Source organism: Podarcis gaigeae, assembly GCF_964106915.1.
Source record: "Podarcis gaigeae genome assembly, chromosome: 10".
NCBI classification, from domain to species: Eukaryota; Metazoa; Chordata; class Lepidosauria; order Squamata; family Lacertidae; genus Podarcis; species Podarcis gaigeae.
The window spans coordinates 64,509,050-64,526,866 of NC_139686.1; the positions used below are offsets into that span (position 1 = coordinate 64,509,050).

At 41.6% G+C, this 17,817-nt stretch overlaps 1 protein-coding gene across 10 annotated transcripts in view; it reads right to left on the reverse strand.

Moving 5' to 3' along the window:
- The window catches only part of TAFA5 (TAFA chemokine like family member 5), a 342,920-nt gene that overhangs the window by 67,727 nt on the left and 257,376 nt on the right, over positions 1–17,817 (reverse strand). For all 10 annotated transcript variants that reach the window (XM_083701680.1, XM_083701675.1, XM_083701679.1 and 7 more), the window contains one exon: positions 7,120–7,247. In XM_083701680.1, the coding sequence (XP_083557806.1) occupies positions 7,120–7,247 (128 nt within the window). The remainder of the gene's footprint in view (positions 1–7,119; positions 7,248–17,817) is intronic.

The window sequence follows — 17,817 nt, forward strand, 5'->3', positions numbered from 1 at the left end:
CTAAAATACCATTTCCAAGTGTTATTATTCAACATATGCGGGAGGCCTCAGGGCCTTGATGCGCAAGATTTATATAGTGCTTAATAATAATAATAAATTTTAAAGTGGTTTACATAACATTCATTTAGCATCACAATGTTAAAGCAGATTTTAGAAATAGTAGAGATGATAAAATTAACCAAAATGATATAAAACCAACAACTTAAAAAACAAATACATGCAACAAAATTGCTTGCCTGGTTAGGTTTAGCAACAAGAAATATTTTCCACAGGTGTGACAGACCTTACATCAAAGGCATGTGCTTCATATGAAAGACAGGGAGTTTCAAAGAAACACATACTTGGAAACTGAATAAACTTTAGAATAAACTATACAGGAAGCTTATATCTAGACTCATCTTCAATGTCCTTCTTTTTCATTTAGCATTAGTAGCATATACCAGCTACTAGATAAGTAACAGTTAATTACTAATCCTGAGAATTGTACTGATCACCCACTGACAACTTCTGGGCAAGAAGGGGAAAGCTTTAAAATAAATTGTTTCAAGAGCATACTATTAAACAGAAGCTTGGAGCAAAAAGTTTGCACTGGCATTATTGATTGGCTCTGTAATCTACCCATGCGCAATGAAAACTGACTTAATTCTATAGGGGATAGAACCCTTTTCCTGCAGGACATTTGTACTCTGAAAAGGTAACAGGAAAGATTAATATTTTCAAACTTAGTATTAATATCTCATCACTTTTACATACTTTGACTTGGGTGACCCTTTGCTGATCATTAAAGTAATATTACATAAAGAGGTGGCTTTATTTTATGGAGAATCGGGGATTTGAAAGAATATATAGGATTAGCAAGAGGTTCAAGTTAATACTGCAACTATCCCAGAAACTGGAAGTGTCTTTTTGACATTTTAATCTCAACAATTCAACAAATCTGCAGATTTGTTTCTGTAATAGCTGATCTTTGGTGTGTTTTTTTCTTTTTGAACTGGTTGATGGATGGTGTTAATGCCACTTTATAAACTAATCTCCACCCAAAAAACACACACGAAAAGAGTGAAAAACTGAAGATAATTTGGCATGATAAGAGACCATATGCAGTGGTATACAGTGGTACCTTGGTGCTCGAACTTAATCTGTTCTTGGAGTCCGTTCGACTCCCAAAATCATTTGAAAACCAAGGTGTGGCTGCAGGGGCTGTTAGGCTTCCGAAAAAACGTTCACAAACCAGAACACTTGCAGGTTTGCAACGTTCGGGAGCCGATTTGTTTGGCAACTAAGCCGTTTGGGAACCAAGGTTTGCTGTATATAAAAAAAGCTGAAGATATTAGGGATCAGCACCTCATGAGAAGAGAAGAAAAGAAGACTCCCTGGAAAAGACCCTGATGCTGGGAAAGATGGAGGGCACAAGGAGAAGGGGACGGCAGAGAACGAGATGGTTGGACAGTGTTCTCGAAGCTACCAGCATGAGTTTGACCAATCTGCGGGAGGCAGTGGAAGACAGGAGTGCCTGGCGTGCTCTGGTCCATGAGGTCATGAAGAGTCGGACATGGCCAAATGACTAAACAACAACAACACTAGGGATCGGGGTGTTAGAAGGGGGGCGGGGGGCAGAGGGTTCACCCCAGGTACCATCATAGAGGGGGGTGACAAACTATCAAGGAACAATTACTGCCCTACTAGGGTGGTTCATAAAAAACTTCTTTAAAAAAAAATAATCCTGCTCCAAAGCTCTTATCTTACTACACTAGGGATTATATAGCTATATCTGAAATTTCATGCATATCAGTTAATATCTTGACCCTCCTCCACGAAAATAACTGTTTACTTGGCCATTTTCATATGTTGTGAAGGCTGAACTTTCAATTCAGTGGAGCCAAAACACAATCCATCCTGTAAATTTAAGTATCTGTCCACAGTCGCCTACTTGTTATCAGGGGCCCAGAATCCACATTCCTATGTAAGAAAATTTGAAATAACGTACAATGGTACCTCGAGTTAAGTACTTAATTTGTTCCAGAGGTCCATTCTTAACCTGAAACTGTTCTTAACCTGAAGCACCACTTTAGCTAATGGGGCCTCCTGCTGCCCCTGCGCCACCAGAGCACTATTTCTGTTCTCATCCTGAAGTAAAGTTCTTAACCTGAGGTACTATTTCTGGGTTAGCGGAGTTTGTAACCTGAAGCGTATGTAACCCGAGGTACCACTGTAAAACCGTTTTTGCAGGGGGGGGGGTGACAAGAAATTTTCTGCACCGGGTATCACCTGTCTTTTCTACGCTTCTGCTAGGGATTAAACCTGAGAAATGCAAAGCACCCCATTTATAACTGAGCTGAAGGATTTTCTCTCTTTCTCTCTCTCTCTCCCCCCCTCTCTCAAACACACACACTAGTAGTAATTGAACCATTGTCCCAGGAAGAGCTATGTGATCTTAGTTCTGATTGGATCCTGGAATGTCCCATTTTTTGGCCAGTGCTGTGGCATGAATCATCTAGCTCCCACGAGAGCTCAGGACCAAAAAAACGAGTGTCTTGGTTTTGATCAGTATGGGAGGGTATGGGATACCAATGCAAATATTTGTGTGATCAGACTGAGATTTCTTCCAGGATTGTAACAGCTATCCATTTGGGCCTTATATCAGATACATTTTTCTTTCTTTCTCCCTTTCCATTATTTCATGGAGATAATTATTGCTCCTTTATAGTAATTGGCATTGAAAAAGAAACGTTTTACAGGTGAAGTCACTGTTTGAAGTAGGATTATAGTTCTGGCAGATTTGCTGACACCCACCCCCATGTTCAGATAACTGGTTACTGATATAAAGTGGTAAGAAAAACCTGTTTATTTCCAAAAGAAATAAAGAAAGAAAATTCACTTGGATTTCAGTTAGTAGAAACGAACTACAGTATAATAAAGCTGATGGTAAGGAACAAATTACCTTTCCCACCCAACCAGCATGTCATTTATATTAATAGTGGGGGATGCTAAGTTGCTCTGTGTGTAAGTAAACTCTATTAAGAAAGTCACATCCCTTGGTGAAACTGGATCCTTAGTAAATTTAACTAGCCAAGCACTGAGCTCTGTGTCAGAGTAATTACACCCTTTATCTACTGTGAGCTCTCTTTTAGCTTCTTCATACTCCTTAATTTCCCACTTCAGCCAATTTAGCAGTAAAATCGCAGAAGTTGAAAAAGGTTAGCTGCTGAGGAACTGGAGCATGAATGTTCTGTTAAGCTCCATGCCTTATAATCGCATCATGTAAAAGAAGGAATTAATTAAGTAACAATTAAGTAGTGATGGATCATTGACAATATATATACACTTTGGTGCTAAAATTAATCTCCCCTATAACACCAACAGAATAGTGCATTTTTTGCTTTGAAAACACTGCCAAGTTATATCCCTGAAATGCGAAAAGGAGAACCTGCTCTTCCTTTTACCCTAAACTAAACAACCCCAAATCTTGGAACCAACTCCTTGATCATTTTGGTTGCCCTTTTCTGTACCTTTCCCCAACATATAAATATCCTTTCTGAGGTGAGGAGACAAGAACTGTACACAGTATTCCAAGTGTAGTCACACAATAGATTTGCATAACACCATTATGATAAATAAAAGTTTAGTTGTTAAGACCCTTTCTGAATGATCCATTGGATGGCATTTGCCTTTTTCACAGATATCACACACCAGGTTGATGTCTTAATCAAGTTAACACTATGACCCCAATGTCTCTCTCATTCTTGGTCAGCCAGCACAAATTCAGACCCCAGCAGCATACAGTACATGTAAAATTGGGTGTGTTTTTTAACCTCAGTGTACATCAGTTTATACTTGCTTATGTTGAGCTGCCTTTGCCCATTTTACTGCCCATTCACCCAGTTTAGATAGATAGATAGATAGATAGATAGATAGATAGATAGATAGTTTATTACGGCCATAGGCCCATATTCGATACATCATACAGCAAAACAGGTATAACAAAATAAAATTAATAAATTAAAATACGTTTAAAGCAAGTACATCTCAAACTGTGAATTTCTAAATTCCATTAAAATAAGAACAATATAGCGCTTAAAATGTCAAATTATCAGTATAAATCAATATTATTTAGGCAAAATCAATAATCATAGAGTAATCCATTTTTCCTCTTATAAGCTAATACTGTTATCAGAAATCTGGCAACAGAAAGGGACCTACTCAGATCAGAATCTTACAGTAAATGTATTAGCTGTATTTCCAAGGAGTCACCCGAGATTTCCAATAATAAAGGGGACAAAAATCTGATCCGAGAAACTGAATGTAGTGAACAACAGAATAGTATATGTTGTAAGGATTCTATAGATCTATTATCACATACACACACCGCTGAGATCTGACCATTGGAAACTCTATTATTCAAGACATTGGAAGGAAAGGCGTTAAATCTTGCCTTAATAAAGGCATATCTATGGGCCGCTACAGACAAAGAAGTCAAATAAGATGGTATCTGCTGAGAGGGCACTATGCCAAGATTTAATGGTGAACAAGTGCCACTACCCAAAATGGTGTTTTGTTGTAGGTCAATCTCCTCAGGTTTTTGAGTGAGGGTTTTTTTTTTTGCTGTGGCTAGGTCCAGTTCCAATAATTCTGATGGAGACAATCCATAGGTCACTACTTTAGAATGGATCTCTTTTGATTCACCCAGTTTGGAGCTATCCTCATGGAGCTCCTTGCAATTCCTTTTTGCTTTAGCTACCCTGAACAATTTTACATCATCAGGAAACTTTGCTTCTCATCCCTTACTCTAGACCATTTATGATACAGTTAACAAGCACAGCTCACAATACTTGCGGGACAATCTTTGTGGAACTCAGCCTTAATAAAGACGAATGAGTGAAACCACAATATATAATTAATAGTCCATTGGGGGGGAAAGATACTGCACATTATATTCTCTGGGAACAAGCAGTAGAGTTTTCCTGGTGGTATTGGTACACTCACCAGGAAGACGAAGGGGCATGGCAGTGGTGAGATTAGGTGAGTTCAGTTTTGGTGGTGGCAATATATGCACACATCTCCAGGGCTGCCACTGTCAAACCAGAGTTCCCTTGACATTGCTTGTACCTTGCCCCACTCCATCTTAGTCCCAATATGCACAATGCTGCTTACCACCACCCCAGCTGCTTCAGAGGGATAAAACAAAGCTTGTACAATGTGAACACCAAGCCAAACATGGTCCACCAGCCATAGAACATACAGGCCCTCCACGCCCCCAAGACTCAATATATATGTGCTGGGAAATAAAAACAGAGAAATTGTCAATTGCCTGGGAGGTCAGGCAACTGCTGAGGTGTACTATGCTTGGTGATTCACCATAGAATGATAGAATCATAGAGTTGGAAGAGACCACAAGGGCCATCGAGTCCAACTCCCTGCCAAGCAGGAAACACCATCAGAGCACTCCTGACATATGGTTGTCAAGCCTCTGCTTAAAGACCTCCAAAGAAGGAGACTCCACCACACTCCTTGGCAGCAAATTCCACTGTCGAACAGCTCTTACTGTCAGGAAGTTCTTCCTAATATTTAGGTGGAATCTTCTTTCTTGTAGTTTAGAACCATTGCTCCGTGTCCGCTTCTCTGGAGCAGCAGAAAACAACCTTTCTCCCTCCTCTATGTGACATCCTTTTATATATTTGAACATGGATATCATATCACCCCTTAACCTCCTCTTCTCCAGTTGGGCGCAAGACATGTCTAGAACTTTCATGTCTCTGGATTGATGGGGACCTTCTTCACATTGCACAATCCTGAATGAAGCCACAGCAGCAGTCAAAGATTTAAGGCCTCTCTCCATGCCACTGTTCGAAATCCAGATCACCCATTATTTGTGAAAAACAAAAAGGAAGAAAACAGAAGGCCAAACAACATGGGTTAATGCCCATGTCTAGTTTGACCTTACAAAGGGGGCACACTGACTTACTTTAAAGTCACTGCTACATCCCTGGGGGGTTTACACACTTGCAAATTTGCAAATTACAGTCATCTTGTTATTTTTAGACTCTAATGCTGGTTTCTCTTCACATATTATGATGATTCAGTTTTCACTGATTAGTTCTGCAACAAAATGTGGCATAGAACCAGTGGGATCAGGAATACAAAGATGAGTGAATGACAGTCAAAGGAAGTACATCTCAAGTAAATTTCCTGGGGAAGGGGGAGCAGGTTGCCAATGAATATTGTCCTGGCCTAGTGAAACTAAGCTGCTTAGGGTGATTAGGCATCTGATGGACAGCCAGGATCAGGTGGGAAGTGAGGTGTAAAGACAGCAATAGGGTCTTGCCAAATGCATAACTCAGAGAATGATTTCAGCCACATATCTGATACGGTGACATTTCCCTTAAACTTTCCTGGTCTGAATTATTTGCATTAATTGATTTATATTTCAGTTTCCCACCTGAAGGTGCTCAAAACAACTTACAATCAAAATAAAAAAAGAGATCAAAATCATCATAAAACCGTATTAAAAGTTTCATCGAACACGTCAAGAATGCTCAAAAAGCAACTCAAATTTTCATCTAAAAGTTTCTTACATAAAAAGCCAGCTACCGGTTTGACTTCCCTGAATGCCTAGAAATCTAACAGCGTAGACCTTGTAAGGCTTTCTAGGCTCAGACTTTCATAATCCAGATTCTAGCACCCAAACTGACAGATTTCCAGTAACAGAAAACCTTATTTCAAACAGTGGTGATGCCTTAGGCAACATCTCAAAGGGACATATATAGGAGAAGGTGCTTCAGATCCAGTTATTTAAGTATAAGAGGAAAAGCACCACTCTGAATTTAGCCACTTACATAAAACTGGTGTCACATGCTTCCAGAGTCTTATATTCAACAGAAGCTCTGAGCTGTCTTCAAAGGCCACCCCACATGCAGCAGGCAAGGCGACAAGTTCCAGAGTGCATATGGCAATGGCCAAGCATAACTTATAAATGCCGACAGATACCTAAGCATATTGGATTCCACACACATCTTAATGGTGTGTTTGTGTGTGGGATTTATGGCTGAACACCTGTTTGATGAGTGAAAAGTTATCGTTTAGGTGGAACGCAAAGGTATACAAAGAAGAGAAAAGGCTTACCGTAGTTGTCTTTATTCTCCCACCTGGTTGTGTACAGGTCCAGCCTGATTTATTGATTAGCAAATCACAGCCTTCTCCTTCTAAACATGGAAGCATTTCACACCACTGTTTTGTTTTTATAATGCGTGCTGTGGACAACAAAAGAGAAAAAAAATCAGCTTATAGTTCACGTTTTCCTGTCCACAAGATTTGCTTGCGTGTGGAGGTCCCCAAGCCACCCCTCAAAATAATTCACAAATCACACATAATTTTTGTTTAAGGTTTTTGGCATAATTTTGGCCACAACTTTATTAAAATACATAATCTGTGAGTGGTTGCTTAGGCATTGGTTATGACTATCTGTCCCCCCACCTGGGAGAGAACTGACTTTCCGAACTCCCTTGGAAGCCAGTGAAAGGAAAACAATATTGGGGATCAGTTGAGCTGAGTGACAGTCCCTCACCGCTCACCCAACCTGCTCCCTAAGGCTTGCCGGCCCTGGTCCCATTTCAGGGATTGGACGAAATCATGGCAAGCCCCAGGATTCCTTTAATGGAATTCCCTTCCACACCACCATTGGAGGGGCAGGCCCAGCCTATCCTGACCCCTCCTCCACCAATTTTTATAACCAATGTGTAACTTCAACCTTACAAGTTGTGACGAATTGCTAAGTAGTAGGCGAAAACCAAATGGCACCAGCCAATCAGGCAAATGGACAAAATTCCTACTAGGCCCCTGCCCCAATGGCAGATGACCCCATGACATGCATAGCAAGGTCAACCAGAACTCGGGGGGGGGGCGGGTGATCCGATGCACTCAGCGAAAGAGAAAGCAAAAGCTGAGTGCCCCACTATTTAAAGCCTTTGGTCCCACCCCCCAAATTGCTACATGCAATTTGTCCCAGCAACCCGGCCATCCAATCGTTGCCCCAGGCCATCACAATTTTACCTGCCTGGCAACAGAGGGTTGGCCTGGCAGACCCTACCGCAACACGTGCTCTCATTTCAGGGAGAACACGCTTTATTTTGACAATACATCATTGCTCCAATTCTGTAAAATGCTTAACCAATGTATAGCATGACCCTTCTCCTTGGGCACAACTATAAGGAGATTGAACGATGTTGCTTCCATTTCAGATTAACCACACTTTCATGTCATTTCTGAACCCTAAATTGTGGTTGATCTTAACCATGGTTGCTGAAACAGGTCAGTTCATCAAATGCAGTATGAAGTTGGCTTGTTTTGACAAACCATAGGTCAGATTAATCACAGTTTATCCAGATATGGATGAAAAGGCAAGCTCTGGTTAATCCAAAATGGAAGTAAAAGCTTTGAAATTTTTCCTTGCAGTTGTGTTAGACGAAGGGTATGCGTGTAGGTTGGAGCCTGAGGTGTTCCTTGCAGGCACAGCCAATGTGACCATAATTAAATTCCACCACAACAATACAAAAAAAAGTCTTTATGACACTCCAGGTCAGAGACCTTGAAATGACAGATGAGTAATCATATGGTCCTCGCTCAAAATAAGCTGCCCCAAGTTCAAGGGAGAAAGGGGCCAACAGAGCCAGCACACAAGATCCATCTCTGAAGAGGTGCAATCAATGAAGATGGGTCTTTTGCGGGCTTAACCTCCACGCTGACCTCTCCTGTAAAGGCTGTGAAACTGATATGGGCTCATGAGTGCTGGAAGCAGCTGACATGCACCAATTGCACCAGGGTGTGGATTTTCTTCCATGGAACCTATTTGGCTCCGGTTCATGGATTTTACAGATCTAGTGAATGCATTCATCCATATTCGTTAGAATTTTTTTTAAAAAAATTGTATTATTATACAGATACAAATGAAACAAAGAATACCGACATTTCTACTGAATACACAAGGAAAGGAAAAAGAAAAGAAAAAGAAAAGAAAAAAGGGGGGAAAGAAAAGAAAACAGAACAAACACAAACAGTAAAAAATTAAGTATAATACAAGGTAACTATAAACCTGAATACTGACCCTTCTGGGGTGAATCTCTTTCTATTATACTTTTGATTATTGATTTTGACTTCTGTCGACCTCAAGGTGGTTCATTTCCTATAACTAGTACCATTTCTCTGTGTTTCAATATATTCCTTATCTTGGTATAAGGAGACATTTTCCCACTTATGGGTTTATTCTAAACACAGCCAAACATTGGTTGTTGAACCTTGACTCAATAGCTAGGTATTTAAACAATCCCATTCCTTCTGGATTATTTTATTTGACTTGTTCCTTAAGGCTTCCGTCAACTTAGTGAGTTTGAAGTGCTCACTCAATTTTTGTAGCCATTCTTCTTTATTTGGTATATGGCCTCCCTTCCAATACTTGGCTATTAATACAACGTCACTGCATAGAAAAATAATTTTAATCTTTCTTTTTGAATATTATCAGTTAGAATTCCAAGAAGGAATGATTCCGGTTTTTAATGAAATGTAATTTTTAGTAGGAGGGACACAGGTGGCGCTGTGGGTTAAAGCCTCAGCGCCTAGGACTTGCCGATCGAAAGGTCGGCGGTTCGAATCCCTGCGGCGGGGTGCGCTCCCGCTGCTCGGTCCCAGCGCCTGCCAACCTAGCAGTTCGAAAGCACCTCCGGGTGCAAGTAGATAAATAGGGACCGCTTAGCAGCGGGAAGGTAAACGGCGTTTCCGTGTGCGGCTCTGGCTCGCCAGAGCAGCGATGTCACGCTGGCCACGTGACCCGGAAGTGTCTCCGGACAGCGCTGGCCCCTGGCCTCTTGAGATGGGCACACAACCCCAGAGTCTGTCAAGACTGGCCCGTACGGGCAGGGGTACCTTTACCTTTACCTTTACCTAATTTTTAGTAATTTTTTTTCATTTCCTCGTAGATTGTGTCCCAGAATTTTTTTTATTTCTGGGCACGGCCAGCATTCGTCCATATTCTTGTCTGTTTGTTTGAAGCAAGCAACCCTGACAACCTCCTCTCTTTCTTCATCATGTGTTGGGTATGGGTTATTCCTTTGCAAACAAGGTGTTTTTCTTTATGTGTATGTTGAGAACTTTGATGTCAACATTATCATAGTGATAGATCTATGCCACAGCATGATATGATGGCTGGGGTTTTAAGCATAGCCGTGTGGCTATCTGCTCTAGCAAGACTTTTCTCTCCCCATATGGTACAGGCAAGCCCTGTCTACACACGTTCAATATGTGCATGGTCATGTATATACACATTGTGCCAAACCCGGAAATGGTCGAGAAATGTCATAAAGATGTCACTGAAACATCACTAAAAGGGCAGAACAGGGATGGGGGTGGGATGGAATGGGGTGTTTACAGTCTTTTTCAATGGGTCTCAATTATACATGACATCACCAATGTGCAGGGTGCCTTGGAACGTAACCCCTGGGTAAACCGAGGACTGCCTGTATCATTTTCCCCAGATGGAAATATTGTCAGAAATAATGCCACAAACTGTCATTATACACCACAGGTCTATACTCTAAGTAAGAACAACAGTAACTGGAAATCCCCTGTGAACATTCGTGGGTGGGGAATCCAAATATATAGTAGGATCACATCATACACTAGGGTGGCGCTGTAGTCTAAACCACTGAGCCACTTCGGCTTGCTGATCAGAAGGTTGGTGGTTTGAATCCCCACAACCTGGTGAGCTCCCGTTGCTCTGCCCCAGCTCCTGTCAACCTAGCAGTTTGAAAGCACACCAGTGCAAGTAGATAAATCGGTACCACTGCGGTGGGATCGTAAACAGTGTTTCCATGCACTGGCACTCAAAAGGGAAGTGTGGCACTCAAAAGGGAAGCATAATACTCAAAATGCAGCAGGTTCAGCTTCTAAAAAAAATAAAATTACAAACCAGAACACTTACTTCCAGGTTTGCATTGTTTGGATTCAAAGTTGTTTGAGTACCAAGGTGTTTGAGAACCAAGATACCACTGTACTTAATTCCTTGTACTGAACCATGATATTTAGCTTTGACTAATGAGGACTTTTTGCATTTACTGTTTACATGTAAAGTATGAATAGCAAGGATATTAATACAGGGTTGATAGCGATTTGATCCTTTATTTATTTATTTATTTATTTAAGAGAGTGAAATCCCCTTCCTCTGAAGATCTGAACAAAGCAAAACACCCAGCTCTGTTTTGAAAATACTATGACACTTAAACTGGGCACGATTAGGAAAACAGGATTAAGACAGAACATGTGAACATGTGCACACACATATTTATCAGGTTTTTGTACTTTTCTGTACCTTTGATATGAATTTATACGCTAAAATGTGTCAGCAACCATGAGAACTCCATTTGCAAAATCTCCTGAATATTGATAAAACCACCAGCCTGCTTCAGATATTTCTCTCTGTAAAGTTTCCCGAAGGCACAAAGTTTATGAAACCACTGGCCTGTTTCAAATTAACACTTCCAATTTATATCTAAATCAGCTGACCACCTAGCATGGATAAGCTAGGCCACAAAGGCTTGCATGAGATTTTGAAACTCTGAAGAGAATATCTCCCAAACTGTTGAAATCCTAGTTTTCGGGGAAAGAACAAATAAGAGTCAGATAGCTTCAGGGTAGTTAGTTTTTGCTGTCTAACAAGGGATGTTAATTGAATGCTTGCCTCTAGAGAGAAATCTTTGTCAGGAATCACTGTGCTCTGTTTCCATCCCCTGCTGTTCTGCTCTGCTGTATTCAATTAGTGTACTGGAAGGAAAGTAAAATTTAAACTGATCTCTGACATGCCAGCAGAAACCACTACAGGGATCAGGTTTTTTGGGACATCTTGCTTTGTTGCCAATATGCTGAGCATGTCAGAGTTAATGGGAGCCAGAGGAAACAGCTAGTGGAGGTATCGCAGGAGCATGGGAGAGAAGAGGCAAAGTACTAGGAGTCAAAGTAGCAAGAAAAATTGCCAGTTTTAAGCTGTGGCTCTCTTAAGGCAGCTCCCTGTTTCACATAGCATTTGGGAGGAGCGAGAGCTCAGGGGCAGAGCATTCCTCCCTTGCAGAAGGCTCCAGCCTCAATCTCTGGCATCTCCCGTTCAAAAGATGAGGGAGCGGGAACAGATCTCTCCCTAAAACCCCAGGAGAGCCACTGTTAACATTTCCATTCCACCTTAAGGAAGAGGCATGAGATTGTTGTATGTCACATGTCTGTTTGCATTCCAGCACAGTATGCTAAGAACTTCTGTTTGTGTATAGCTTTTGCTGTTCTTTCTGAGACGACATGAGAAAGAGATGACATGTTTATTTGTTCTGATTTCTGTTTAATAAATCTGTAGTTGTGATTCAAGGATCCGATCCCCGCTTGGGAAATGAAGACACATGGACACAGTATATTAGGTTAATGGGCAAGAAAAAGGCCACAACTTTATTGATTACAGCATGTGAGAAGGTATTGGCTTAGGCATTGGACCACGGACCAATTTGACTCCACCCACTCAGAGAGGGGTGAGTCTGCTGAGGGGTTAACCACCAGTAGGGGGAGCCTGATGATGCTAATACAGCTATAAGCTCACCCCTGATGTCACCAGGGGTCGTGCCATGCCCCCCCCCCGCCACACAGGCATCGGACAGGATCCACGACCGCCAGATTCCTTTAACAGAATACCCAAAAGTGAAGGGGTAGGCAATGGCCACACCTTGCCCTTCCACACACCAACAACACATTCCAATGCCTAACCGCCAAATACCAAGAAAGTTGTGACGATTGCTACGAGGTAGGCGAAAAAAACCAAGAGGCTGGTGCCAATTTGCCATTTGGAAAAAAACTCCTACCAGGCCCCCTGGTCAACCAGGGCGACCACCCATGCGTCCATAGCAACGCCAAGAGAGAAGCTACGCCCTACAGGGAGTGGTGGGTGGGTGACTCACGGTAGATCGGGAGCGAATGGCGGGGAGAGCTGGTGTGGCCGCATTTGAGCGGCTAAACCACGCCTCCCCGGTGGCACCCCATTGGGTGCCCAGCTGGGGGGCGTGGCGCGCCAGCAAAGGTGAGGGCAGGGGGCCGAACGGCCCCTGCGTGACGTGGGAATCGTCTCCTGATCACAACCCCTCCCCTCCGGAAGGAGGAGAGGCTCTGTAGCATGACTTCACAAGCCTCATGCCTATTCTGTGTGCGCGGTACACTCTGCTAATAGCGTGCCCCGGCTTTTGAAGTCCGGGCCGCTGATTTACGTCGGAGCACGGGTTGATGGAAGGAGACGTCCGAGCTGGGGCATGCCAGCTGGCCTCCTGGCCATCTGCATGTCAACAGCCACTGTCCATCAGAGGAGACAATACTGGGTAGTGATGTATGAAAGCAGCTTGCTGCTATTCCCTCACTCTAAGCTCAGTGTTTCACATCCTTGTCCCTGGTGTTTGGAAAGGAAGGGAATAGAGATTCTAACCAGTCACTCATAGGCTTGGATATGTCAGACTAGCCACCTCGCCACTCTGGTATTAGGAGCAAGCTCCAATTATGAGTCATTCTTGTAACTTCTCTTCTCTCTTATCAGTCTTTTCGTCTTAATCCTTTAGACCCGCCTCTTCTTCTGGAATCTCCCAAGAAGTCTATATACTCTTGAACAACTCTGAAAAAAGGTTTTTGATAAGCTCACTCAACTTCTAGTGCTATTACCTCACTTTCACACCCAAGACAACATAGGGGTAATCAACAAACCAGCTCATTTATGGTATTTATATCTCGTCTTTCTCCCAAAATGGAATTCAAGGTGGGAGGACACAGGGGTACCCAGGCAATCTCGAAACGCTCACCAGAGAAAATTAACTTAGCGTTAGCAAGATTCTAAAAGAATATTCATACATCGACAGGGCATAAAAATGCCAATGCAGTGGACAATGAAATCATTAAAATGTCATAAAGCTATAAAATGGTAAAATAAAGTGACAGGGGGGAAAATGATGGCATCCGTATCATATTCCTTCTATGGTACACCCTGTGGATGAGCCAGAATCCTTGATAAATGTTCTTGTCCCAACCCAACTTGTTAGAGTGAACAGGAAGCAGAAAATGCAAACTGATATGCAAAGGGACATAAAAGGTATTCGTTGTTTCTATCATTGAAATAATTTTTGCTGCCCCCACCCCCAAGAAAACCAAAGGGCATCAACGCACTTTGTGATATTGTACTCCTGGCACTAAGCTGAAACAAATTCCAATGGCTAGAATACAGCAAAGAACAAGTTTATTTATTTCATAAAATGCATACACTGATTGTAAATGAAACCTCAAAGCGATTTTAAAAGATAAAACAGTGAAATTGAGGGGGGGGGGAATACAACCATACTTTAAAGCATGCAAAATTTAAATTACTGAAACAGATTAAAATTACTTCTACTTTCCAGGCATCTGGGAAGGCTTCTCTAAGCAGGAATGTTTTTAGCAGTACCGTGGTACCTTGGTTCTCAAACACCTTGGTACTCAAACAACTTGGAACCCAAACACTGCAAACCCGGAAGTAAGTGTTCTGGTTTGGGGGGGGGGGAATTCCAGAAGCCAAACATGCTCTGTTTTGAGTGCTACGCTTCTGTTTGGAGTGTTACGCTGAGGTCTGTCTGTTTTTGCGATTTATTTTGCATTTCTGTGGCTCTTTTTTGTGTGTGACTGTATGGAACCCAGTTCAGCTACTGATTGATTGATTGATTGATTGATTGATTGATTGATTGTGTGACTGCAGTACATTTTTTATTGCTTTCATTTATCCATCAAATGTGTTGTATTAAAAGAACTGTACGTAATCCCTTCCCACAAGAATAACACACGCATCCCCCACCCCACAGAGCTAGCAAAACTATTTTGTTTCTGGAAGTTTACAATGTTGCAACAGATTTATGAGGGGGAAAGCAGATCTAGGTTGAAAGCTTGATCTGCATATACATCCATTCATCCACCCATCTACCCTTGACAAGCAATCAAATTTTAACAATTTAAAATAAAAATACCTGGCTGATAAATAAAATCCATGTGTTGGAATATCAGTTACTGATAGACATGGACGTAATATGAATTGATTATTTCTCCTGCCAATCAAAGCTCTTGTTAGATATGCATCTGATGTCATAGACGCACATAATGAAATTCCTGATTGACAGCTAAAGCCTGTCACATTGTTCACACATTTTGATGTGTGTTATAAAGGGACAGAAATCAATGGGAAACAGAGCACTGGTTTCTTAGTTTTTCCTAAAAATAATAATCCAAGGTGGTTTCACATTTGGCAGAAGCACAAAAAACAAAGCAAAACAAAACCACAAAACCAAGCAAAACTATAACAAACAACAACAATAACATTTATACCCCACCCATCTGGCTGGGTTTCCCCAGCCTATCTGGGCGGCTTCCAACAAAAGATTAAAAATACAATAAAACATCAAACATTAAAAACTTCCCTAAACATGGCTGCCTTCAGATGTCTTTTAAAAGTCTGGTAGTTGTTGTTCACTTTGACATCTGGTGGGAGGGCATTCCACGGGGTGGGTGCCACAACCAAGAAGGCCCTCTGCCTGGTTCCCTGTAACTTCGCTTCTCGCAGTGAGGGAACCACCAGAAGGCCACCGGAACTGGACCTCAGTGTCTGGGCCAAATGATGGGGGTGGAGATGCGCCTTCAGGTATACTGGGCTGCGGCCATTTAGGACTCTAAAGTTCAGCACCAACACTTTGAATTTTGCTCGGAAACATACTGGGAGCCAATGTAGGTCTTTCAAGACCAGTGTTATATGATCTTGGCAGTCGCTCCCAGTCACCAGTCTAGCTGCCACATTCTGGATTAGTTGTAGTTTCCGGGTCACCTTCAAAGGTAGCCCTACGTAGAGTGCATTGCAATAGTCCAAGCGGGAGATAACTAGAGCATGCACCACTCTGGTGAGACAGTCTGCGGGCAGATAGGGTCTCAGCCTGCGTACCAGATGGAGCTGGTAGACAGCTGCCCTGGACACAGAATTGACCTGTGCCTCCATGGACAGCTGGGAGTCCAAAATGACTCACAGGCTACGCACCTGGTCCTTCTGGGGCACAGTTACCCCTTTCAGGACCAGGGAGTCCTCCATACCTGCCTTCCTCCTGTCCCCCCAAAACAGGACTTCTGTTTTATCAGGATTCAACTTCAAGCTTCAGAAACACTTTATGGATAAAGCAGAAATACAAAATGCAAAAGTGCATTCCTTTATTTTTAAAAAAGTACTCCTTGTTTTAAAAATAAAACGAGATGAGCGCTGCAACCCCAGAGTCGGTCATGACTGGACCTAATGGTCAGGGGTCCCTTTACCTTTACCTTACTCTCACTAGAAGACCAATAGACAGGGAGTGCACAGTTTTATAAACTGATATAGCAAAAATTGGGGCAGTGCCGTAACAGCTGCAGAGGGAAGAAGGGTAAAGGAAAGATTTATTCTATGAACCTGCCTTCTGCTCATGTAATACTGACTGCAACCCATAGCAAATTTTAATATTTAACCCCAGCTCACTCTGTTCTTTCATTCTCAAAATTTGCCCTTTTTATCATTCCAGTCCACATGATTACATTGATAAAGTATTGGTTAAACAGAAGTTAATATTTGCCATTGTTTCTGTGACTCCAGGGACTCCAGAAAGCATTAATCTTGTATAAAAAATTCAGCTTTAAAAATGAATCAATCTTTCCCGTGCAAATATGCGGCTGTTATCCATATTTGCTTCTGCAGAATATTGAGATAAACAACATTCAGAGATGTACAATAGCATTTCAATGCATTGCCTTTCCCAGAGAGGCAATGTGTAGTATTTAATGCATTACTGAATAGGGAGGTCAAGAGAAATCTCTGCGGTTCTATAAAATGTTGTGGTAAGGCATAACAAACATCAAGAAGTTTCTGTGGTAAGCCTGTGACTTATGGTTGAGTTAAACCACATTTTAGAATGGTGCGCACACACAAAAAATCTAGCAATATATCATGTTCCTAAGTACCTTAAAATGAGAGGCCTGAAATCAATAAGAAAATTGTGTTTAATGCCTATAGGAAAGCAACTGAAGAATACTGGGATGCATGAAGCTGTGAAACAGCTTGTAAACTGATTCTATGATTCTTATAACTATATTGAGAGCTGCTGTAGGAGCTAAGAATGTGATCTGTGAAATCCCCTGTATAATCTTAGGCTAGCCACAAGAATCCCTGCCCATTTTCACTAGTCACAATCAGATAATCAGATTGCACTGCTTGACAGGTCTGTAAATTACTTTATAGACAGTAAGGATTTCTGAGATGAAGTATGCCAAACACAAAGAATGTTTAATATATATACTGCAATTAATGTACATGTCACTGTACAGGACAACATGAGCAAACAGGCTAGTCTCTACTGTGATGAATCTCCAATCCAGAATTTGAATTAGTGAGTGATTATAATTATTTTTAAAAATTTCTATACCGCCCTTCACCTGATGATCACAGGGTGGTTTACAATATGAAACACAAAAATACACAACAGAGTAAGAAACAAAATCAGTACTTCCTTCCCTCCCCCCCCCCAGCTTGAAAGGCCATAGATTGCTTAATTAGTCTTTTTTATAACTTTTTATTGGGTTATATAAACAAGAATAATGTCATACAAATAAGTATACTAATTTTTCTCATGTCATTTGTATATCACAAAAATAGCATAATAAATGTGGAGTAATATCTACAAAATATGGTTCATCATTAGTGGTCAATGTATACGTTCTTGGTTCATGAATTGG